This window comes from Nyctereutes procyonoides, unplaced genomic scaffold (assembly GCF_905146905.1).
Source record: "Nyctereutes procyonoides isolate TBG_1078 unplaced genomic scaffold, NYPRO_anot_genome, whole genome shotgun sequence".
Taxonomy (NCBI): Eukaryota; Metazoa; Chordata; class Mammalia; order Carnivora; family Canidae; genus Nyctereutes; species Nyctereutes procyonoides.
In genome coordinates, this window is record NW_026575037.1 from 25,874,890 (window position 1) to 25,899,156 (window position 24,267).

The following is a 24,267-nucleotide window of genomic DNA, read 5'->3' on the forward strand; positions in this document are numbered from 1 at the left end:
CATGATCCTGGAGTCCCGGATCGAGTCCCGCATCGGGCTCCTTGTGGGGAACCTGCTTCTCCCTCTGTGTTTCTGCTTCTCTCTGTGTCTCTCAAAAATAAATAAATAACATCTTAAAAAAAAAAAACAACAGGTCACTTTTCTGTTCCGACTCCGCCTGAAGCGTTCTGCTCCCTGGAGCCGCGGGGACTGTGGGCTCACGGAGGCTGAGAGTCTTCCCTTGAAGGCCTCGCGGCGAGGAGCCCAGAGCCCAGGAGTACGGGCTCCTCCAGCCCCTGCAGTGAGGGACCGCTGCCCACCCACTCGGCGGCCGGCAAGAATTGTCCAGGCTTCGAATCCACTTCCACCTGAAACATTTACGTCTCGCGTGCCGGGGCATCCTGGCATAGCCTCTCCCCTGTGCTAGAACGGAGGGGAAAGGAAGGAAGGAAGGGAGGCCTCCAATCTCCTAGCCAAATCAGTGGTGGTAGTGGCAGTGGACACAGGGAACTGCAACCAGTGTAAGTGATGCTTAGGGTGGTCTTACCTGGCCCGGATGACCAGGAAAGGCCCACCTGCAGGGGCAGAGGGTGGCAGGATGGTATAGCAGGTAAGACCACGGGCTCTGGAGGCCAGTGACGTGCGCTCAAATCTCAGATGTGCGACCTTCAGTAAGTTATTTGACCTCTCTGAGCCTTAGGAGCCCCAAGTGGGGAATGAAGACATTAAAAGTACCTGCCCCCCCCCCCAAAAATAAATAAAAGATAAAAGTACCTGCCCAAAGAGAAAAAAAGGACCCGACTGCCCAGGGTTACAGAGTTATTAAATAGATTAAATAAGATAATGCGTGCTACGCACATAATGGCATCAGACACGTTGTCAGCACTCAATATACTGGTAGTCCATATGGAATCACGCTTCTTCTAGGGGAAGCTGGAAGTTTCTCGAGAGCAGCCGACTTTGTCTCTGGAAGCAAGATGCTGGCCTGGTCCAGCAGTCCCCGGCGTGAGTGGAGATGGGCAGCGGGGAGCTCTGAGGCAGCGCAGATGAATGTCCTACCCCTGAGAGCAAGGGGGAGGGCAAGAGGGTAGAGACAAGAGATTGCCCCCCCCCCCCACCGTCACCCTGGCTGAATCCTCTGCCCACCAGAGAGGTGCCAGTCACAGACTGTGATCCTAAACCCAAGAGTCGGCTCTACTGTGAGCTTCACTTGTCCGCGCCAATTTGAGATTCTCAATGACGGGACCAGGCAGGACTGGGCATTTGGAGCCGCATCCGTGGCCTGTGACTCGGAGGTAGACAAAACCCTTTAGGACCCCCCTAACCCCTGGCTCAGTGCAGCTCGGCCTGCATAGGTCCAGGAGGCCTGCAGGTACGGAGTGACTGGGAGGTGCACATTCTGAAAATGTCCATCCCCCTTCCTCCATGGGTTGGGTCTGTGTGGAAAGAAGCATTCTTGGTTCTTTTCCTCATTTGTGGTTTATTCTCTTGCACACTCCCCGCAGCAGCTATTTCAGGCCTGCTCCTCACCCTATGACCTCGCTGCATCCTTCTAGAATGAAGTCCTTCAGCTGTATTAATAAAGGAGATAAAGCTGCAGCAAGTCTTCACTACCCTGGAAGGGAAACAAATCTGGTCCAAGGAGGGAAGGGAGACATCCCTGCCTGTGTTACCCTGTAATCGGGTCTGCTCCAGAGGAAGTCCCCGTCCAGCGCTCCGAGGCCGTTGGCTTCTGTGAACATTCTTGAAAGGAGCGTCTGAAGGAAGTTAGTTCTTAACGCTTAGATGTATGGACGGACGCGTGAGATCCAGGAAGCGCAGCCTCCTGACACAGTTTACGCTTCCCATCTTGCTTCTTGGTCATTCTCCACGTCTTCGGCCCTAGAACTTGATCCCCCCCGCCTTTTTTTTAAAGATTTTATTTATTTATTCATGACACACACAGAGAGGCAGAGCCACAGGCAGAGGGAGAAGCAGGCTCCATGCAGGGAGCCCGATGCGGGACTCGATCCCGGGTCTCCAGGATCACGCCCTGGCGCTGAGCCCCCCCCCCCCCCCGGGCTGCCCCAGCTTGATCCCTTGATACAGCTTCGTTCTCGCCGCTTTGCCGTTCTACGCTGCCGTGGGACCAGCTCCCCGCCCGGGACAGCGCCTGTTCCGTCCTGCCCACGCGCAGTTGCCGCCATCCCCTCTACCTCTATGGCCCGACTTTCTCTGCACCGATCAAAATCTGAGCATTCCTCAGGCTGCGGCTTAAATGCCAGCTTGTCACGCACATTTTGTGAGCGCCCTCGGGCCCCGGGGCTCCCTCTCTCCTCCCAGTGCCTCTAGCGCTTACCTCGTTGTGTCACACATGTTGGCATTTTTATGATTTTGACCCAACTATTTCTCAAGAGTGCATTCTTTCTCTCCAAATACATATTGAGGACCCTGAGGGCAGCAAGCACGCCGATATTTTGGATATTTTGTGTCCTCTCTCCACCCTAACCCTAAAGCTAAGGACAATCCTGAGCACAGAGTAAGGGTCTTGTAATTGGCTTGGGTTAGACTCCCTCTGGTTTCTCTTGGTTCAGCATTGCCCGCGCACCCTCGGCATCTATCAAACGGCCACCCCTCGCCAACCTTAGGCTTTATCAGGGGCCCCGCCCCCCAAGAACGGTCTGACCGTACAAGAGTGGAGGATGAATAAGAGCTGACTGTGGGGGATCACTAATCGTGGGGTAATGACTTCCGAGTGGGAAAGAAGGCACCACTGCTCCTGCCACACTTGGCTACTTCATCCAGGCGGTTTCTTGAGGCGTGAGGGACGATCTCCCGTTCTCTGCCTTCTTCCTCCCCTTGAGCTCACCTTCGTTCCTCTTATAGGAAAATCTCACAGCAAAACAGGCCCCAGAGTCACAGTTTGTTTAGTTCTACATGGAGCTATTTTCCCCAAAGCAATACTCAGAGGACTCGGATCACAGGGGGTTCCGGCAACAGCCTCCAGGGGGCCCAGAGAACTAACTTTCACCAACACACCCCGCTGTGTTGAGTCACTAGTTCAAACTCCCCTCACCTTTATTTTTTTTAATATTTTATTTATTTATTCATGAGAGACAGAGAGAGAGAGAGAGGCAGAGACACAGGCAGAGGGAGAAGCAGGCTCCATGCAGGGAGCCCGACGTGGGACTCGATCCTGGGTCTCCCAGATCATGCCCTGAGCCAAAGGCAGGCACCAAACTGCTGAGCCACTCAGGGATCCCATCCCCTCACCTTTATTATGACTTTTCTCTCAAGGACCCCCTACTCCTTCCTCCCATCAGTCCTTCATGTCTTTGACTTTCTCTCAAGGACCCCCTACTCCTTCCTCCCGTCAGTCCTTCATGTCTTTGACCTTCTCAAGGACCCCTTCTCCTTCCTCCCGTCAGTCCTTCATGTCTTTGACCTTCTCAAGGACCCCCTTCTCCTTCCTCCCATCATTCCTTCATGTCTTTGACCTTCTCTCAAGGACCCCCTTCTCCTTCCTCCCATCATTCCTTCATGTCTTTGACCTTCTCAAGGACCCCCTTCTCCTTCCTCCCATCAGTCCTTCATGTCTTTGACCTTCTCAAGGACCCCCCAGTCCTTCCTCCCATCAGTCCTTCATGTCTTTGACCTTCTCTCAAGGACCCCCTACTCCTTCCTCCCATCAGTCCTTCATGTCTTTGACCTTCTCAAGGACCCCCTAGTCCTTCCTCCCGTCAGTCCTTCATGTCTTTGACCTTCTCTCAAGGACCCCCTACTCCTTCCTCCCGTCAGTCCTTCATGTCTTTGACCTTCTCTCAAGGACCCCCTTCTCCTTCCTCCCATCATTCCTTCATGTCTTTGACCTTCTCTCAAGGACCCCCTTCTCCTTCCTCCCATCATTCCTTCATGTCTTTGACCTTCTCAAGGACCCCCTTCTCCTTCCTCCCATCATTCCTTCATGTCTTTGACCTTCTCTCAAGGACCCCCTTCTCCTTCCTCCCATCATTCCTTCATGTCTTTGACCTTCTCAAGGACCCCCTTCTCCTTCCTCCCATCAGTCCTTCATGTCTTTGACCTTCTCAAGGACCCCCCAGTCCTTCCTCCCATCAGTCCTTCATGTCTTTGACCTTCTCTCAAGGACCCCCTACTCCTTCCTCCCATCAGTCCTTCATGTCTTTGACCTTCTCAAGGACCCCCTAGTCCTTCCTCCCGTCAGTCCTTCATGTCTTTGACCTTCTCTCAAGGACCCCCTACTCCTTCCTCCCGTCAGTCCTTCATGTCTTTGACCTTCTCTCAAGGACCCCCTACTCCTTCCTCCCGTCAGTCCTTCATGTCTTTGACCTTCTCAAGGACCCCCTACTCCTTCCTCCCATCATTCCTTCATGTCTTTGACCTTCTCTCAAGGACCCCCTACTCCTTCCTCCCGTCAGTCCTTCATGTCTTTGACCTTCTCTCAAGGACCCCCTTCTCCTTCCTCCCATCATTCCTTCATGTCTTTGACCTTCTCAAGGACCCCCTTCTCCTTCCTCCCATCATTCCTTCATGTCTTTGACCATTCCTTCAGTGAGGGCCACGGCAGTTCCTTAGGCTTCTTCCAGACCCACTAGGAGGAGATTGGAGTATCTACTTCTTTTCTTCCAAAATGTTTCTTCACTCAGATTGGAAAGGGATATTTTTTAGGGAGGGTGACATCTTTCTTCTCTAGTCCACAAAGACTAAGCCCAAGGCCTGGCCCAGCCAAAAAACATCCCATTACACATACCCTGTTAGCTGTTGCAGTTAAAAGAAAGCAAAGAGTGACAAGTCTAAGAATACTTGCTGGCCATCTGAGCAGCGCCTCTCAGAACAGCGAGGGACCCCTCAAGGACCCTTTCTCCCATCAGTCCTTCATGTCTTTGACCTTCTCTCAAGGATCCCTTGAGGAGTAGGGGTCCTTGAGAAAAGGTCAAGGACCCGAGACTCACTCAGTCTCGGATAGGGACTGTTGGCATGAAGTGAGCTGGGTAACCACAGCCTACAGTCCGGCCCTCAGCTTTGCAAACTCACAAACTAAGCATTATCACCATCCCTGGCGATTGATTTGATTCGAAAGAACCCAGCTCACAGGAGGCAGATGCATAAACTAGTGTCACTACCACGTGCGCAAGAATAGTTTTGAGCACAGGCCAGGAAATTCTCTCTTAAAGGAACATCTATCCAGAAACCAAATAACAATCAGAAGGCTGCAGGATGAATATGGACGAATCGCAAAACAGGTAGCTAGAGCTAAGGAGTATTTCACTTGGGTCCTGGTGAGACCAGGAAAAAATATCTTTGCCCCATGAGAATGCCAATCTCTAGTTACTGAAATATTCATACCCAGTAGGCCTGGAGTGCTAACTATCAAATTCTTGCTCTCTGACTACTCTTGTTGCCCATCTCCCACATTCTCTCTTCAGCCTGTACAATTAATTAGATTTAAAGGTTTTTAATTACAGTCACATTCCAAAGAAAGACTTCTTGGACTTTACACATCCAAATCAGATGACTAGAGTGAACTGTTGTTTTCACATAAAGAAACATGTCACCGACGATCTTCAGTTCAGTGGGGGGTTCAGTGTTATCTGCTTACTTTATTTTTCAAGACCCTGTGGGTACCCCCCTGCTCACTGCAGTTCCCTATGGACTGCACTAACTTTTCCCATTAAGTAAACAAACACATATTTTATTTTATTTATTTTTTTATGGTAGTTGTATTTTTAATTTTTCAAGGAGCCTCCATACTGTTTTCCATACTGGCTGCACCAGTTTACGTTCCCACCAGTGACGCACCATGGTTCTCTTGTTGCCACGTACTTGTTATTTCTTGTCTATTTGGTAGTAGCCATTCTGACAAATAGAAGGTGGTAGCTCCGGGCAGCCCGGGTGGCCCAGCGGTTTATTTATTTATTTTTATTTTTTTATTTTTTTAAAGGAAAGGGTTTTTTTTTTTAAATTTTTTTAAATTTATTTATGATAGTCACACACACACACACAGAGAGAGAGAGAGAGAGAGAGAGAGGCAGAGACACAGGCAGAGGGAGAAGCAGGCTCCATGCACCGGGAGCCCGATGTGGGATTCGATCCCGGGTCTCCAGGATCCCGCCCTGGGCCAAAGGCAGGCGCCAAACCGCTGCACCACCCAGGGATCCCGGCCCAGCGGTTTAGCACCACCTTCAGCCCAGGGCGTGATCCCGTGGTCCCGGGATCGAGCCCTGCACTGGGCTCCCTGCATGGAGCCTGCTTATCCCTCTGCCTGTGTCTCTGCCTTTCTCTCTGTGTCTCTCATGAGTAAATAAATAGAATCTTAAAAAAAAAAAAAAGAAGGTGGTATCTCATTATTGATTTGCATTTTCCTAATGATGAGCGATGTTGAGCATCTTCAGTGTAGCCATCTGTACGTCTCTTTTGGAAAAATGTCTCTTCAGTCCCTCTGCCAATTTTTATTTATTTACTTTTGTATATATTTTTTTTATTGGAGTTCGACAACATAGAGCATAACACCCAGTGCTCCTCCCGGCAAGTGCCCCCCCTTAAGTGCCCGTCACCCAGTCACCCCGTCCCCCTGCCCACCTCCCTTTCCACCACCCCTTGTTCCTTTCCCAGAGTCAAGAGTCTCTCATGTCCTGTCTCCCTTTCTGATATTTCCCACTCATTGTCTCTCCTTTCCCCTATGATCCCTTTTACTATTTTTTATATTCCCCAAATGAATGAGACCACATAATATTTGTCCTTCTCCGACTGATTGACTTCACTCAGAATAATACCCTCCAGTTCCATCCACGCCGAAGCAAACGGTGGGTATTCACCCCTCCTGATGGCTGAGGAATACTCCATTGCAAACATATATTTTAAAGTCAATCTCAAAAGTAAGGAACGGAGGAGAGTTCCTTCAGCGGACATCCCGTGACCGAGGTTTTGTTGACTGTCAGGTAAAAGAGGTCGGTGGTTCCCATCCTTCTGGCCTCCTCTTTTCTGAGCCAAACGCCCACCCAGCACATCTTCTGGTGATGTCTTTTGGAGCATGGCCTGGAGGAGGGTCTGTGGTCCTCATCCCTTCGATGGAGGGCCCCAAACCGGTCACAGCACTCAAAGGTGGCCCAGGTAAGTCCAGTTGGAAAGCATTCATGGGGATCCCCGGGGGGGCTCAGCGGGTGAGCATCTGCCTGCGGCCTAGGTCGTGACCTCGGGGTCACCCATCAGGTCCCACGCCGGGCTCCACGCACGGAGCCTGCTTCTCCGGCCTCTCTATGTGTCTCGTGAATAAATAATTAAAATCTTTAAAAAAAAAAAGGGGGGGGATCCCTGGGTGGCTCAGCGGCTTAGCGCCTGCCTTTGGCCCAGGCCGTGACCCCGGGGTCCTGGAATCGAATCCCGCGTCGGGCTCCCTGCATGGAGCCTGCTTCTCCCTCTGCCTGGGTCTCTGCCTCTCTCTCTCTCTCTCGTTGTCTATCATAAATAAATAAATAGATAAATAAATAAATAAACAAAATCTTTTTTAAAAAATCTTAAAAAAAAAAAAAAAGCATTTATGGAAGGTCCGCGCTGTGACCGAGGGCCTGACACCGGCTGCCCGGCTCCGGCTCCGGCTCCCGCTCCGCCGAGTTGGTGACACCTTCAGAAATCACAGCGAATTAGCGGAGATTAATTCCCAGGTAGCAGCCAAGGTGGTGTAAAAAAAATAAAAAAATAATAAAAAAAAAATTAAAATTAAAAGACAAGCACTTAGGAAGTCTGGTGAGCCCTAGCGGAATGCCGCGCGGCTCATCTCATCTCAGCCCGAGTCCGGGCCGCCCGGACCCCAGGCCACCGGGTCGCCCCTGGGTCGCGCGGCCCAAGCCCGGAGCCCAGACCCGCAGCCTCGGGAGCGGGGGTGGGGGTGGGGGACCTGGGCGGGGCCAGCTCTGCCCGCAGCGTCGCTGCCCCGCCCCCTCGCTGCTCCCATTGGTTGCAGGGAAAAACGTCAAGCCAATCCACACACACTGTAGCGCCCTCCTCTGAGGTCACTTCCGCCGCCGGGGTCAGGCTCCGCCCAGCTGGCCCGGCATCCCTCGCGCCGGCAGAGTCAAGATGGAGGAGTACGCGAGGGAGCCCTGGTGAGCCTCCCCCGCGCGCTTGCCTTGCGCCCGCCCTGTGGGCCGGTGGTGCCGGGTCCCCGCCGTCGGGGGCCGGGACGTGCCGGGTGGCCGCCAGCAGCCGCGCTGGCGACCTTGCTTCGGGCGCGGGGCTCGCCGGGGCGCCCCAGTGCCCGCCGCGGGGGAGGGGTCCGTGGGCCTCGCAAGGCCGTCCTCGGGGCCGTGCTGGGGCCTCGCAGAGGCTCCCCCGGGGGCGGAGCTTGGGGCCCTCCCTTGGGGCCTACCTGCGGGGCAGAAGGCGCTGCGGGCGGGAATCCGTGCACCGGTTCAGTGTCGGGCCAGGCCCCCGTGCTCGCCGCTTTACAGGTTCCAGGCGTGGAAGCCTGATGGGCTCCCCCAGGGCGTGACCCCGGCGTCCTGGGTTCGAGTCCTGCGTGGGCGCCTGCGTCCCCCTCTGCCCGTGTCGCTGCCCCTCCCCCCCGCCGTGTCTCTCATGGATAAATACATAAAATCTTAAAAAATAGTAATAGTTCCCGAAGCTCGCAGTTGCTGTCAGAAGTCTCAGGTTGTCCAGATTTAAGGTCTCCCGGGGGGGGGCGGGCGGGGACGGGGCGTAAGAGAGAAATCAGGTCTTGCTGTTTGGGTTAACCGCCTGGGTTATGGTGTTAGCGCAAAAGCCGAGATGCCCTCAACCTGTGAAAGTGCCCAGGACCTGACCATCGGCAGCCATGTTACCTGCCTTGTGCCCTTTTTTAAAGATTTCACTTATTTATTCATGAGAGAGACACAGAGAGAGAGAGAGGCAGAGACACAGGCAGAGGGAGAAGCAGGCCCCATGCAGGGAGCCCCACGTGGGACTCGACCCCGGGTCTCCAGGATCACGCCCTGGGCCCAAGGCAGGTGCCAAACCGCTGAGCCACCCAGGCTGTCCCCCCCCCCCTTTTTTTTTTAAATCCCTCAAACGGGCTGCAGCACATGTTTCAGCACCTTCTGGCTCTTTAGAATCACCAAATGTAACGATCTCCTCCCAAATCAGTGCTTACATACGCAGAATTCGTCTCGCTGTAGGCTTGTCATCAGCTGCTGTTGGATGTGACATAATGACACAGGCAGGCAGGAGGCTGGATTTTTTTTTTTTTTTTCCATTTATTCTGTGCAGAATTTACTCCCGGGGCCGTAAGTTTTTGTTTCTTCAGTTTCTTCTGGGATATCTTTTTCTTCTGTGCAACCTCCTCTTCTGGTTTAGGAACAATCTGCTCTTTTTCAGTAAGAATCCTCTCGATGTGGCAGGGAGAGCCCATGTATGGGTTAATCCGGCCGTGAGCCCTGCAGGTTCTGCGTCGCATCTTGGGGGCTTTGTTCAGCTGGATGTGCTCAATGACCAGAGAATCTACATCTAAACCCTTAAGTTCGGCATTACACTCCGCATTTTTAAGCATGTGCAGTAAAACTTCAGCACTCTTCTTGGGCCACCGACCCTGTGTCCAGCCCCACTGTTTGGCCTGCGCACACCTACCAACTCCACCGTTGTAGCGACGGAATGGCACACGCTGCTTCTGCAAAGTGACATCTTTCAGATGCTTGGTGGCTTTTCGAATATGCATACCCTTGATGGCTTGGGCAGTTTCACGTGTGTTCTTAAAGTGAACACGAAGGTTTGAACCTCTCAACTTGCATGATTTTGTAGGGTTTTTTGGGTCCAGCAAGTAGCGAACCATCTCCAGAGGTCACCTCAGGCCGCTCAGAGGAAGAGGAAGCGAGGCTGAATTTTTTTGACTTTGTTGAGTTAAAGATGTTATAAGAATAATGAGCTTTCATCCACTGATGAGGTGGTCCCTTTCTCTGAGTACGTATGTCCTGAAGCAATACAGTCAATTGTCTGGTTGGTTTTGTAGTCAAAACTGCTTTAATCTTCTGCACTGCCCTGTTTGGTAAGAGCGTTTTCTCAAGTCCACCAGCCTCAAACTACAAGCATCTCTTTCCTCCCCGCACACCCCCCACCTCTAAACAGGTACACCATATGCGTATTGTCACTATCTTACATGACATCCTTAATGCCTTTTATAATAGCTTTCCAATTGCTGTCCTTCCCTCCAGCCCACTTTAATACATCATATGGACTTAATCTTTCTAAATACTTCCTTTTAGGGGCGTCTGGGTGGCTCAGTCAGGTTTGTCTTTGGCTCAGGTCATGATCCCAGGGTCCAGGACTGAGCCCCATGGTATCCTGGGGCTCCCTGCTAAGTGAGGAATCTGCTTCTCCCTCTCCCTCTCCGCCTCCCCGTTTGTGCGTGCTCTCTCAGATAAATGAAAAAAATCTTTTAAAAAAATAAATACTTTCTCTTACCATATGTTTCTTTTAAAAAACCCACAGTCTGTGTGACCTAATGGGAAGGATTTGGAGCTTTGGAGTCCTAGATTTTCTATTTAAATTGTACTAATTACAGGGCAGTCCCGGTGGCGCAGTGGTTTAGTGCTGCCTGCAGCCTGGGGTGTGATCCGGGAGACCCGGGATTGAGTCCCACGTCAGGCTCCCTGCATGGAGCCTGCTTCTCCCTCTGCCTGTGTCTCTGCCTCTCTCTCTCTGTGTGTCTCTCATGAATAAATAAAATTAAAAAATTAAAAAAAATTGTGCTGATTACTACCTCTATGATCTTGGGCGAATTAATCTGTCAGAGCCTCTACTCGTGTAAAATGGAGGAGACAGGAATACCCTTTTTTGCAAAGTTAAAAGCTTAGAGATTCTATCAGAGAATAACCTAATTTTCTTGAAAATCAGGTCTTGTTTGAATGAAGGCACCTAAAACATAGTTCATACTTAATAAATGATAACTTAATTGCATTGTTACTTGTTCTCTGTTACTTGTATTTGTCTAGTATTTCCATTCTTTTAGAGTCTAGCTTCAACCTTTTGTGTAGCTCATTACTTCTCTGCAGGAACATTTTGATTTAGCCAGAGTTTGTGCAGAAACTGTTTCCGTCTTGCCTTTACTTTGGACATCTCTCTTGGAATACTCTGGCTGTCTTCTGATCTGCATCCTGTTGTTCTTTACCGATTTTTTAAATCCCGAACTAATAAGATCGTGTGGACTAGATCTTTTAGTTACTGGCCCACCACTCAGAGGGAGTCGCTAATTCATTTCCTGTGTTTTATATTTCCTTTTAGTGTTTCTACCATTTTAAAGAAATTTTCCTAATCCTTTTTAGTCTCTAAGCTCTGCTGCTTAAACTGTTAAAGTGAAATCAAGTCACCTTGAACTATAGACTCTGATTCAGTAGGTTCTGGGTAAAGTCTGGAGAGTCTGCAGGTCGGTCAAACTGAGGTGTTTCGGATTCTGCTTTTAAGCTCATAAAGCAGGCCTTGCTATCAGCAAGGCCCCAAAGCATCCTGCTGACATTTGGAGTATGTGCATAAGATACTCCGTACAAGTCATTCCTCATTTGTATTATACTTGAGTATGTTTTGACTGCAAGGTTTTGTATTCCTATCCACCAAAATCAGAAACTACTCATTCAAATTCTCCAGCAGCAATTACACTGAATTCACATGTTTACTTGAGCGAGTAGCTTGCTCATAGGCTCATTATATAGTGTTTGACCCTTGAGACTAGATCAAAGAAATAGCTTTTATTTGTAGTGGGTTTAAAATGAAATTAACCATTGACAAACTTTCTTTAAACCAGATTCCTAGAATAGTAGTTCTGTTATGGTCACATTATTCAGATTTCATTGTGTTGTACGGTTAGGTTGCTGCATTTGCAAGCTGGGTTTACAATTATTGGAGAATAGAGTATTCCAGTGTGTTAAATGGACCTAATACAAACTAAAATTCTAAGTCCTAACTGGGACTTAGTAAACACGGGAAGAATTTCAGATTTCAAAAAATTATTAAATTTGTCTCCCCCGTCCTTGTTGAATCTTCATTTTTGGGAGTCTCAACTTTAAATTTTACTGTAGCTGGAGAGCTTACTTTGATCTTTGGAGATTGGATCAACATTGATTATAACATAATTTCTACATTTGTTTATTTGCTTTTGTGCAATGCCCAACTGTTAGTGAATGCACTGATTTTTAAATGAAAATTAAGTACTGTTAACATTAGGGAGTTAAAGCCAGTTCCATTCCTTATGGTTTAGAGCTGAATAGATACGGATACATTCAGAATCCTTTTTCTTTGTCTAAATGTTTATTTTATTGGTTGCAGTGGGCCCTGAATTGGAATCTGTTGCATTCCTTACTGTATTAACAAAGAAAATTTTACAGTTTATGGATGAAAAATGCAGTCATCTCTTTCTCTCTCTTTCTTTTCCCCTGTTCTTAGCCCTTGGCGAATTGTGGATGATTGTGGTGGGGCCTTTACGATGGGTACCATAGGTGGTGGTATCTTTCAAGCAATCAAAGGTTTTCGCAATTCTCCAGCGGTAAGTAGGTGAATGGTCGTATTTTACCATCACTTGAAATCTGGATTTGGTAATATCACTGGTGACCATATCATTGGGCTGGAAATGTATTGTACTTCTACTATTTTTCGTTGCTTTTCTATAGGGAGTAAACCACAGGCTACGAGGGAGTTTAACAGCTATTAAAACCAGGGCTCCACAGTTGGGAGGTAAGCAGAATTTTTCCATTTGTACTTCAGACTATCTTCTCTTATTTGTTTGAAGATGAAGCTCTGTTTTTTTTTTTTTTCTTTTTTAGCTTATACCAATAAGTGATTTTAGTTCAGTCTAACAGCTTATTAGAAATTACTGTCTCTGTAAGATCTTCTTGATGTATGGTTTATTCAGAAAGTTAACTGGAACTGCTACATCGATTCATTTGAAACTTTCATCTCTGTCCTTCCAACACTCGGTGGTATTTTTGTTTTGTTTTGTTTTTGTTCTCTCCTCTTATCCAAAAAGAAGATAGTGTGTTTAAAGCTTAGGTTTGTGAGAGTCAGGAGTGATAGTTTCTGGGGTAATATAAAGCTGAAGAGAATGTGATCTGAAGGATTGGCATTTCATGAGACAGAAACTGATGCTGCTGCTCAGGCTTCTCTCCAAGTTTAGGTTTTATGTTGTGCAGAGATCAATAAAAATTTGAAAAGAATTCATGACACTTTTTAAACTTGGTTACTTAGAAGTTGGGAGAAGAGAGATGATAAAAAAGCTTGGAGGCTATGTTCATTTACAGAGATACAGTCAGATTGGAGACACCATGTAGAACACATGAAAAAGACTAAGTACTTTTAGTCATCTCCTAGTAAATTTATGTCAGAAGAAATAGTCCTTTTTTTTTTTTTCCTGTCTTTGTTTTTAGCATATTTTTCTTTGGAAGACTAGCTAAGGGTTGCCATTTATCGAATGCTTGCTATGTGCTAAGCACTCTCCTAAGGGTTTTACAGCTTTATTTTAATCCTTAGAATAACACATGAGGTAAGTATTATTATCTCCATTTTCCAGATGAGGAAATTGAAGCTCTGAGAGCTGAAGTGATGGTATATCGTTTTCCTTTTATTTCCTCCATAATAATTATACCCCTTGGAAGGTAAACAGTGACTGATTTTCCTTTGCTTTAATGGTTACCATGTTGTTCAAGAATGATAAGTAGTATCAAAGCACATGTCAAATCCTGAATGCCCAATAGAAGCAGAAGTCATTCAAATTTTTATATGTCTTTTAAGAGGCTGCTTCTATCATAATAGGATTTTTCAGTGGATTAAAAAACCAACCAGGTAATGTCACAGCTAAGAGGAGCCTAAGGAGACATGACCACTAAATGTAATTTGGTATCCTGGAACAGAAAAAGGTCATAAAAACTAAAGAAATCTGAATTAAGTGTGGACTTCACTTAATACTGTATTGATTTTGCGTCATTAATTGTGCAAATGCACCATGGAAATGTAAGATGTTTAGAAATTGGTGAAACTGGATGTGGGATATAGGGGAATTTTGTACTATCTTCACAGCTTTTCTGTGACTCTAAAACTATTCTAAAATAATCAGGGTGAAATAGAAGAGTAAGTTGTGGTATGAGTGAATTGGGATCATTTATTTCAAATCCTTGGAATTGGCTTTTTTTAAGGAAACCATTGAGAAATCTTTATGGTGTCTTTTTAAAAAATACTGGGGTATCTTTAAAAAGGTGTGTGTGGGGGGCACCTGGGTGGCTTAGTTGGTTAGGCACCTGACTTTGGCTCAGATCATGATCTCACGGTTCTGGGATCCGACCCTACATTGGGATCCCTGCTTAGTGGGGAGTCTGCTTCTGCCTCTGCCCCTCCCCTCTTCTGCTCCTGTTTTCTCTCCGCTTTCTCTTTCTCAAGTAAATAAATAAAATCTTTAAAAATAAATGAACAAAAATAAAAATACTGGGATGACATTTTCAGTTTAATTCACTGAACATTTATGAGCTTTTCCAGTAAAAATCCAAGGGACAGGCAGCATCAAAAAATCATAGTTGTATCCTGAAGAGTCTTATATTTTCATAGGGGAAATTTCATGGGGGCTTTGGACACATACTCATTATTCTTCAAGCATCTTTTGCATTTTGGAACAAGATATTCCAGGCTCACCTGGTACTTTCCCTGCCCCAGCCACAGAGTCAGCTATTTCTCCAAAGAGCTGTGGTTCCTTTTAGTTGAGAATAGTATTTAGAAGCCAAAATCTGGGCACGAAGTGTATCGTTGCTATTGGGGTGTTGCTGTTCCCAGACCTTTGTAATAGAGCTAACCACAACATAAACATGTATACCCACATTTATATCTGTATTTATACATACATGTTAAAAATCATGAGCTCACATCAAGACCTCAGTTCCCAGTCTAGCCTCATAGGGTTTATTCTTACCTTCTCCCTTTTTATATGAATACCTCCATCCTTGTCCTGCTTGGGCTGTGGCACCCTATGCCAGGCCGCCCCTTTCACATGGATGCATTCAACTCAGTGCCAGGCTGTCCTTCCTTGAGAACCCTTCTTACCCTGCTTGGACTCAAACTGATTCTCATCAGTAACCAGAGCTTACTCTGGCAGTTCTTCTTGGAGGATGGGCAGGTTTCAGACTTGTGAGGGAGTGGGAGAGTCTTGTTAGAGGAATTTAGTGAGGTAATTCTAATATACCTGGGCATCAGATATCTCCCAGGGCATAGATTTACTGAGTTAGAGGAAAGAACTAGTTTATTTTTATGTAGTATGTGGTATCTAGTATTGGAGCAGAAACGAGGGCTTATGCTGTACTTTAATTGGTTATATCTACTAGATTTAATGGATATGTGAGAACTGGCAAAGGATTCTGGTGATGATCTGGTTTTGACATTTAGTGGAACCCAATGTGCTGCCCTTACTAACATATCCCTACTATTTTGAGATTTCAGGGGGTAAAGAATAAAGTGACTAGGGCTCTTCTGGGCAATTTTTCTATAATCATAATAAGTATAACAACTCTTTATACTGTGCAGGTTGTGTGCACTCATGATAGAGGGCTTGGATAATAAAGCAGGCGTGAATAAATGGAAGTGCTGTGTCACGTCACCCAGAAATGGTGACGATTAAAATCTTGAGGTTGTTTTTCTACATTTTGTGTGTACTTGTATAAGTGTATGTTTGGGTGTTTTTTATTTGACAAAATTGTTAATGTGTTTATTTTTATTTTTTTGTTTTTTTGTTTTTTTGTTTTTTTTTGTTAATGTGTTTAGAGGAGTTTAAGTGCCAAATAATTTGATTTAGTGTCTAGTTTCATACTCGAGGAATAAAGGATAGAAAGAAGAGAGGAAAGGTAATTTCTCTCCCCTTGATGTTCCATAATTCTATTTGTATCATCTGTTAGCCACTTTAGCACATATTGGCTTACACCTAAAATACATTCTAGGACAGCTGGATTTTTTTTGTATCCCTGTTGATTTTCAGAGTGTATATAGCTTAGTGACACTTAATGGAAAAAAGAAGAATAGAGATAAGGTAGAGCTATAAAAGAAAAGGAGACAGAGGGAAGAAGTAGGGTGGCTTTGTTGTGTTTATTTCTTTTTAAACAGAGATACTTGGTTCTGAAAGGGAGATTTGTATTTAGCCTGACTCTTCTAGGCCTGGCTTATTTCTTTTAGGCTTTGGGCCATTGCTAATTTTCCAGCTGATATAATACAACCCACGCTTTATTGAAAAGATAAGTATCCTGACTTTTGTTCAGTGCTTATCCAATTTTGTGTTTGCATGTGTTTGTTTGGAGTGTGGGAGTTTTAAAAACATAGAGTTGTTATTTAAAGTTATTTTTAGCTGTAATATTTTAAATATAAGATGAAAAAAATGAAATTTCTTTTGTTTTTAAATAAAATAGGTAGCTTTGCAGTTTGGGGAGGTTTATTTTCCATGATTGACTGCAGTATGGTTCAAGTCAGAGGGAAAGAAGATCCATGGAACTCCATCACAAGTGGTGCCTTAACAGGAGCCATACTGGCAGCAAGAAGTAAGCCATCATTACAAACTAGTAGAAGCAAGACTTTTTGGAAAACCTTATCTGTCTTAACTTAGTGATATCTGTAATACATAAAACTGAGCACTGTTTAATTTAGTATAGCATGAATGTATATGGTGATTTGGGGGAAAAATAAGAGTATTCATTTGGAATGTTTGAGAATGAGAGAAATAAAAAAAAAAAAAAAAAAAGAGATCCCTGGGTGGCGCAGCGGTTTGGCGCCTGCCTTTGGCCCGGGGCACGATCCTGGAGACCCGGGATCGAATCCCACATCGGGCTCCCGGTGCATGGAGCCTGCTTCTCCCTCTGCCTGTGTCTCTGCCTCTCTCTCTCTCTCTCTGTGACTATCATAAATAAATAAATAAATGAATGAATAAATGAATAACTAAATAAATAACTAAATAACTAAATAAAAGAGAATGAGAGAACATGGGGTTCTGATCTATACAGTGGTTAAGAGCAGTTCAGGTTCAGGTTCTGCCATTTACTAGTGTGTGACTGGGCAGTTTGCCAAATTTTTTGTGTCATAGTTTCCTCATTGGTACTCTGGAGTTAATAATCGTACCTGCCATGTAGCATTGTTATGAGTAAAGAGCTTAGAATCACCTTCTGGATCTCTGGGACAGAAAGCAATCCAGAATTTTGGGGGAATTTAGTGGTTTAGGCCAAGGATCAGCAAACTTTTTCTGTAAAGGGCCAGATGGTAAGTATTTAAGACTTTCTGGACTGTGAGGTCTTTGTCAGATACTCAGCTTTACAACTGTAACATGAAAGCAGCCATAGATTATATGTAGAAGAATGAGCATGACTGTGCTAATAAGACTTCACATAAACAGACAGTGGGCTGCATTTGACCCAAGGGCCTTAGTTTGTTGACACCTGGTTTTAGTCACTGAGAAAGAGGTTTGGGAACGTGGGATGTAGCCCATGTAACGTATGGACAGCTGTTTACTAAGTCTTTTATTAAACTAGTTTTCTACTAAAGTAATCTCTTTGTTATTAATGTATTCAGATGGACCAGTGGCTATGGTTGGGTCAGCTGCGATGGGTGGCATTCTCCTAGCTTTAATTGAAGGAGCTGGTATCTTGTTGACAAGATTTGCCTCTGCACAGTTTCCCAATGGTGAGTCTTCCTGTTTACTACCATATCTCAAACACTGGAATGCCCTCTTGATGTTTAGAGAAAACCTGTCTTTCTCTAAAACGTGGTGGTTTGTGATTTCTACATTTGCCATGGTTTATGAGGGTTATGATAATAGGCCCTGATTCTATTTGAAAAGGCGGATGTGGATACAATTATTGTGTTTAACCACAGTAACCAAAATGCTTTGGTTAGATAGTTTGCTATTGATCTTTCTTACAGTTCTTAGGTTTTGCCAGTGCTCATGTGCTTATTCTAAGAAATTACCAGTTATTTTAGAGGGGCTTGAAAAAGATCGATCCTTGCAGATGTGTACAATAATGGTAGTCCGTCAGCAACCTCTTAACTATACATGTATGTGCCAGGCACTGGTCAGGATGCTGGGATATAGTGGTAAATAAGGACTTTAATTCCTGTGGGAGAAGACCACCTGACATGTTAACAGATAAATGAGATTTCATTGTGTTGCTTGCTTTGGAGAGAATGAAATAGAGTGGAAGAAAGTGGCTATGTTTGAGAAATCACTAGGGTTGGCAGGGAAATTTTTTTGAGAAGTTGGTAAAATAATTTGTTGCTAATTGTTCCTCTTAACCGATGTATAGGGAAAAGTTAAATTGTGGGCAAGGTGTTCATTACATGGTCATGAAATACCTGCTCAGCTGTTAAATTGTGCACCTTCTGGTAACTGCAGAAAACTTCTGTTGCCTGTAAAGAGCCAACATTCCCTTTGTCTATAGAGGGACAGTATTCCTTGATATTGGAAGGAAGCAGAAAGATAATCATGAAGATTTTAATAGGAAAAATTTGACCCGGCATTTGGGGAAGGAAATATGCAGAATAGCGACACACGTTGAAAATTATTTTTGGAGCTTGGAAAAGATTCAGCATAGAGTTAGGAATAGATCATAGCTCCTAGTTTGATATGATTTCCCTGAGGCACCTAGCAAGAGATTCAGTGTCTTTTTGGCACAGTTGTCAAACACACTGCTCAGTAGATGCCAGGGATGATCTAGGGACCTCCTGGATCCTCTCAACTTCTGTTCCTATTTTTTGATCATTTAATAATCTTCTGAGTTAATAATCTTATGATGTGCATTTTCTAATTTTGCTTTTTAATTTGTTTGTACCACTTTCCTGTAGAAGATTTCACATAAAACATCAGAAAAGTTTCATTTTTCCAGAAATTCAGAGACTGATATAACAAAAACACGAGTTACATTGCCTTTTTAACTTTTTTTTTTTTTTAAAGTAGGTTCTTTGCCAAGCTTGGGGCTTGAACTCATGACCCCAAGGTCAATCATGTTCTACTGACTGAGCTAGCCAGGCACCCAAGTTATATTGTCTTGTAGAAATTAGTCTTGATTATTTTGCTTTAGCATTTTTTCCTAGAGAAAAATCTTTAAAAGATAGTGCATTTTATTTGAGACAGGAGATGTGTTTCTGAAAAGCTGTGTTGGGGAGAAATCTTTCAAGAGTTCAACTATTTTTCTAGTCGACATGAAAAAGTTTTTAAAAATGAAAAAAATGAGGTAAAACTGTACCTAAGTAATAAAGGTTATCTTCAGTTTACCTGTTTCACCCAGTATTTTCTCTAGTTTTCTGAAAAGAACAGATAATGCTTTTGTAGTGGAAAAAAAAAATCATTGGATTGAAGCATTGGAAAGCTTCGGGGAATTTTACCACTGCCTTCTTTCTCTCTTTACAGTTATGTTTTAGTCTGCTTTAGTTTCCTTGAGGAAAATAGTTGTGATTATTCCAATAAAAGTCTTTTTTTTTTTTTTAAAGAACCACATGTTTTTTTTGGAGCGCCTGGGTGGCTTAGTCAGTTAAGCATCCAACTCTTGGTTTCAGTTCCGGTCTTGATCTCTGGGTTATGAGATTGAGCCCCATGTCCATCTCCTTGCCCAGCCCAGAGTCTGCTTAAGTCTCTCTCTCTCTCTCTCTCTCTCCCACTCCCTCCACTCCCTGCCCCACTCACTCTCTCTTTCAAATAAATAAATCTTTTTAATAAAAAAAGCTTTTTTTTTTATTAGTTTACAGGCCCTCTCATCCTTTGAAAACTAAAAATTACAAGACTTCGTTCTACAGCAAGCTAGGGGATGTCTTCCCTTTTCAGAGTTCATTCTCTATTTAATTGGCTGTATAAACTGGATTACTGATTTCTCTTAAAACATGACTAAGGTACTTTAACTTTGTGAAAATAATTTTAAATAGCTACTGAAAAATATGTCAAGAGGTGTGAGATTCTTCTCATCTTTGTAGCAGCTTGTTACAGCAATTATTTTAAAAACTTGCATTCACTTCTTGCTATAATTAATCCATCTGACTTTCCTGGCATAACAGTGGAGAGCTGTTCATTCTGGAGCATAAGGGAAGCCAGGCTGTCATGTTCTACCAAATTTGGAGGCACTCTCATGAGAATTAGGCCGTAGAGATTTCAGAGGGCAGCGCTAAGGTAGCAAGCATGTTATTTTTATTGAGTTGACTGATATACTCTCTACAAAGACTTGTTCTTTTTCATTGTAATATTCAGGTGGTTTTTAAGATGCTTTTCTTTCTTAATTGCAGGTCCTCAGTTTGCTGAAGACCCCTCTCAGTTGCCTTCAGCCCAGTTACCATCCTCACCTTTTGGAGACTATCGACAATACCAATAGGACTTCTTTCCCAGGATTTCTTTAACAGAATGAGCTGTAGTTCAAGAAGGAATTTCAGAAGATAAGTTACAGTCTGTTTTTAAAACCATAGGTGGGACAGCTATAGCCAAATAGGCTTTGAAGAGACACTTAGCTCTTTTTTCTATTTAAAAGAACATTGGGGGGGGGAATGTTAAAAGACAATACATTTATTTATTCACATGTGGATTGCATTTGTGATAAAAATAAATGTCTAATATCTGTAAAAGAAAATATAATAAATGTTTAGAAGATGAAGGACCAAAGGGCAAATGAAGAGTGACCATCATTTCCTTGGGGATTTCTCTGCCTGGTTTTGTGTGTCCTGTCAAACAATAAAAAACTAGAACTTACTCTTTCTTTTAAGAGAAGTTATAGAGTTCTACTCTTCATCCTCAAATATTCAAACAATGCAAAGTTGAATGTTGAATATTGCATGTTTTATAGTTGGGCTCTCGTCTCACTTGAAGTAAAATATGTATGAGAAGAATTATGCAGAGTTAACATGGATCATTTCTCAGTAAACACTTTATGGATTGAGGGTTAAAATACCCTTTACTTTGAAAGTAAAATATGGTATTTCTTGGTTTTGAAGATGTCAGATGTAAAACTTTCTTTACCTTTGAGGCTCCTGTGTCTTTCTTTTTTCTTTTTTTTTTTTTTTAAGGTTTTACTTATTTATTTAGAGAGCCAGGGGGTAGAGGCAGAAGGAGAGGGAGAGAGAATCCCAAGCAGACTCTGTGCTGAGCATGGAGCCCAACACGGGGCTCGATTCCACAACCCTGAGATCATGACCCAAGCTGAAATCAAGAGTCAGACGCTCAGTCAACTGAGCCACCCAGGCACCCCTCCTGTGTCTTGGTTCTTGATCATCACCATCCTCACCAGAAACAACTTCTTCCAATTTTACCCAATTCTGTATGAGAAGAATTCATGGAGGGTATAGTAGCCCTGGAAAAGTTTGGTGTTTATTGTGTGCTTAAAAATAAAATGTATGCTGATTTTAGTATTCCAAGTCCCCGGAAGCTATTCTTCAAAAAAGGGTGTGATTTGGGGTCTGATTGGGCTTGGAAAATGGATTAGCATTTCAGAATAGGCCATTTTTCTGCTCGTATTGGAAATGACATGTGGCCTTACAGAAGGCAGGAGGCTATTACCCATTTGTTTACGTCTGTGTGAAATGGAGAACAAATCCATGTAGCTGTGGTGAACACACATTTATCTTTTGGCCCAATGCCATACACATGGTAAGCATGTAATTACTAATTGTGATCTGATCTTTTTTATTTGGTAAGATATGTATAAAATACTATTTATGCTTTAACCATTTGTAAGTACAGAGTTCACTGACATTTAAATACAGTCCAATATTGTATAGTCATCACAATTATGTATATCTAAAACTTTTTCATTATCACCAACATAAATTCCTTACCCATTGAACAATAGCTTCTCATTCTACCCTTCCCCCAGGGCCCTGGCAACCACAGTCCTACTTCCTGTCTCTGAATTTGCCTACTAGGTATCTCTTTTTTTTTTTTTTTTTTTTTTTTTTTATTTACGATAGTCATACAGAGAGAGAGAGAGGCAGAGACACAGGCAGAGGGAGAAGCAGGCTCCATGCACCGGGAGCCCGATGTGGAATTCGATCCCAGGTCTCCAGGATCGCGCCCTGGGCCAAAGGCAGGCGCCAAACCGCTGCGCCACCCAGGGATCCCCTACTAGGTATCTCTTATAAGTGAAATCCTACAGTGTTTGTCCTTTGTCTTATTTCATTTAGTATAGTGTTTAAAGGTCCATTTATGTTGTAACATATGCAAAAATTTATTTTTTGGGGGTGGCTGATTATTCCATTGTATGTATATACCACATTTTATTTATGCATCCATTGAGGGATGTTTGGGTTGCTTCCACCTTTTGACTATATTGTGAATACTGCTGTAAACATGGGTTAGTCCCTGCTTACAGTTCTTTAGGATGTATGTATACCTAGGAGTGAATTACTGGGGCATGCGGTAGTACTATGTTTAAGTTTGTGAGGAACCACCAAACTTCTCCACAGCAGCTGCACCATTTTATGTTCCCACCAGCAACGCACAAGGGCTCCAGTTTCTCCACATCCTTGCCAACATTTATTTTCCTTTTTAAAAAATTATAGCCATCCTAGTATGTGTAAAGTGGTATCTTGGGCTGAATTTACAGACTTCCTAATGACATATGGTACTGTGCTTATTGGCCACTTGTGTATCATCTTTGGAGATTTTTATTTAAGTCTACAGCTCTTGACTTTCACAAGTACAAGGACATGTCTATCGGAAGAGCAATTCAAAGCTGAGGACGTGTTGAATTGCGTACAGTTCTCAAAGTCTCCTACATTCCTTCTCTTAAATGGTGTATCAGTTTGGAAAATAAGTTCCTTTCTTAGGAGTTCTGATTCTTTGAAGATTGTGTATATGTGATGCTTGCTGGTATGTTTTTGTCATTTTATGGGTTAACTCTGGAATCTTCAACTCCGCATATCTGAAGCAAGCCTTAGTTACAGGTGAATTTCTGGAATTAGTGAAGTAGAGAAAAAATTTGAAAAAGATGGAAAACCAGTTATTTTTAAAGAATTTTATTTTTTTGATTATTTTTTTTAGAGGAGGGGCTACAGAAGGCGAAGGAGAGAGAATCTTAAATCTTTTTTTTTTTTTTTTTTTTTTTTTTATGATAGTCACAGAGAGAGAGGCAGAGACATAGGCAGAGGGAGAAGCAGGCTCCATGCACCAGGAGCCTGACGTGGGATTCGATCCCGGGTCTCCAGGATGGCGCCCTGGGCCAAAGGCAGGTGCTAAACCGCTGTGCCACCCAGGGAATCCTGGAGAGAGAATCTTAAGCAGAATCGACACCCAGCACAGAGCCCGACTTGGGGCTCAAATTCATGACCCTAAGATCATGACCTGAGCCTAAATCACGAGTCCGATATTTAACCAACTGAGTCACCCAGGTGCCCCAAAGAGAAGAATTTTAAATTTTATTCCACTGTCTGCAGGACACTAGATCAAATAAAACCTTGCCAGTATGTTCCCCAGGCTTCCTGCCTCCCTCCTCCTCAGTTGATATCCCCCTTACTCTTTACCTCTTGCGGTTAGGAGAGGCTTTGCTCTTGTGGAAAAGGCTTTCTACCTTTAATGCTAGAGCCTGGCTTGAGGGCAGTGGTTCAAACTTCTCTAGAGATGAGAGGTAGAGAAAGAAGGTGTAAAATGGGGAAAACAAACTTTATTCCTTTATTTTTCTGCTTGAAACCACACGGAGCATCTGTGGTGTTCCTGGCACAGGTGTTTTGTAACAACCCAAGAGCTTCTGTGCTGTTTCCTCAGCCTGCCCCCCCCTCTTTGCTGGCTCATTCCCAGCTTGGGTGCCTTCTCTGCAGTCTAGCGGGAGTGCTCGGATTGAGCCCAGGTCTTTCCCTATGTGTTGTCACACTCAGCACAGTAGGAGGAGATTGCCAGGGGAGTTTTACAGGGAACACTCATGGCTGCCACCTAGTTTCTATTAATCTTTTTCAACTGTAGCAAACAGTAGAAAACTAGGTTTAGATTTTATTTTTATTTTTAAAGATTTTTACTTACTTATTCATGAGAGACAGAGAGAGAGAGGCAGAGACACAGGCAGAGGGAGCAGCAGGCTCCATGCAGGGAGCCCGATGTGGGACGTGATCCGGGGTCTCCAGGATCACGCCCTGGACTGAAAGCGGTGCTAAACCGCTGAGCCACCCGGGCTGCCCTAGGTTTAGATTTTAATAAACGTCTTAAAACACCGACTTGAAGTTTGTAATAAATGTTTTAAAACTAATTTTGGTATACTAAAGTAGAGCCCAGAATAAGCTAAAATAACCAAGTTGTTTTAATGATCACAATAAATAATTGGAGAAAGAAGCAGACGGGGGGGGGGGGGTCTCTCCCTAGGTCTT

General features: G+C 44.3%; 2 protein-coding genes across 3 annotated transcripts; one reads left to right on the plus strand and one right to left on the minus strand.

Annotated features, from left to right (window-relative positions):
- The first annotated feature begins 8,005 nt into the window (after positions 1-8,005).
- Positions 8,006-21,324, plus strand: TIMM17A (translocase of inner mitochondrial membrane 17A). Of its 2 annotated transcripts, XM_055319496.1 has the most exons (6): positions 8,006-8,078; positions 12,379-12,478; positions 12,603-12,666; positions 16,365-16,493; positions 17,515-17,625; positions 20,212-21,324. In XM_055319496.1, exons 1-6 carry the CDS (start codon positions 8,053-8,055, stop codon positions 20,295-20,297), a joined length of 516 nt encoding a protein of 171 aa, XP_055175471.1. In that variant the 5' UTR covers positions 8,006-8,052; the 3' UTR covers positions 20,298-21,324. The 2 variants fall into 2 exon arrangements, with proteins under 2 accessions (XP_055175471.1, XP_055175472.1); XM_055319497.1 differs by lacking the exons at positions 16,365-16,493; positions 17,515-17,625; positions 20,212-21,324 and adding an exon at positions 16,135-16,327.
- On the minus strand, positions 8,715-10,624 carry LOC129505775 (60S ribosomal protein L17-like). The gene is made up of 2 exons (XM_055319018.1): positions 9,224-10,624; positions 8,715-8,750 (listed from the first exon to the last, which is right to left on the minus strand). Exons 1-2 carry the CDS (start codon positions 9,773-9,775, stop codon positions 8,715-8,717), a joined length of 588 nt encoding a protein of 195 aa, XP_055174993.1. The 5' UTR covers positions 9,776-10,624.
- Positions 21,325-24,267: the final 2,943 nt, after the last annotated feature.

Coding starts and splice junctions, on each gene's coding strand:
- TIMM17A (XM_055319496.1), top strand. CDS start 8,053: ATGGAGGAGTACGCGAGGGAGCCCTG. Junction 12,479..12,602: donor GTTTTCGCAATTCTCCAGCG/GTAAGTAGGTGA, acceptor GCTTTTCTATAG/GGAGTAAACCACAGGCTACG. Junction 12,667..16,364: donor CAGGGCTCCACAGTTGGGAG/GTAAGCAGAATT, acceptor TAAATAAAATAG/GTAGCTTTGCAGTTTGGGGA.
- LOC129505775 (XM_055319018.1), bottom strand. CDS start 9,775: ATGGTTCGCTACTTGCTGGACCCAAAAAACCCTACAAAATCATGCAAG. Junction 8,751..9,223: donor AAAAACTTACGGCCCCGGGA/GTAAATTCTGCA, acceptor GCACTTTCACAG/GTTGAGGGCATCTCGGCTTT.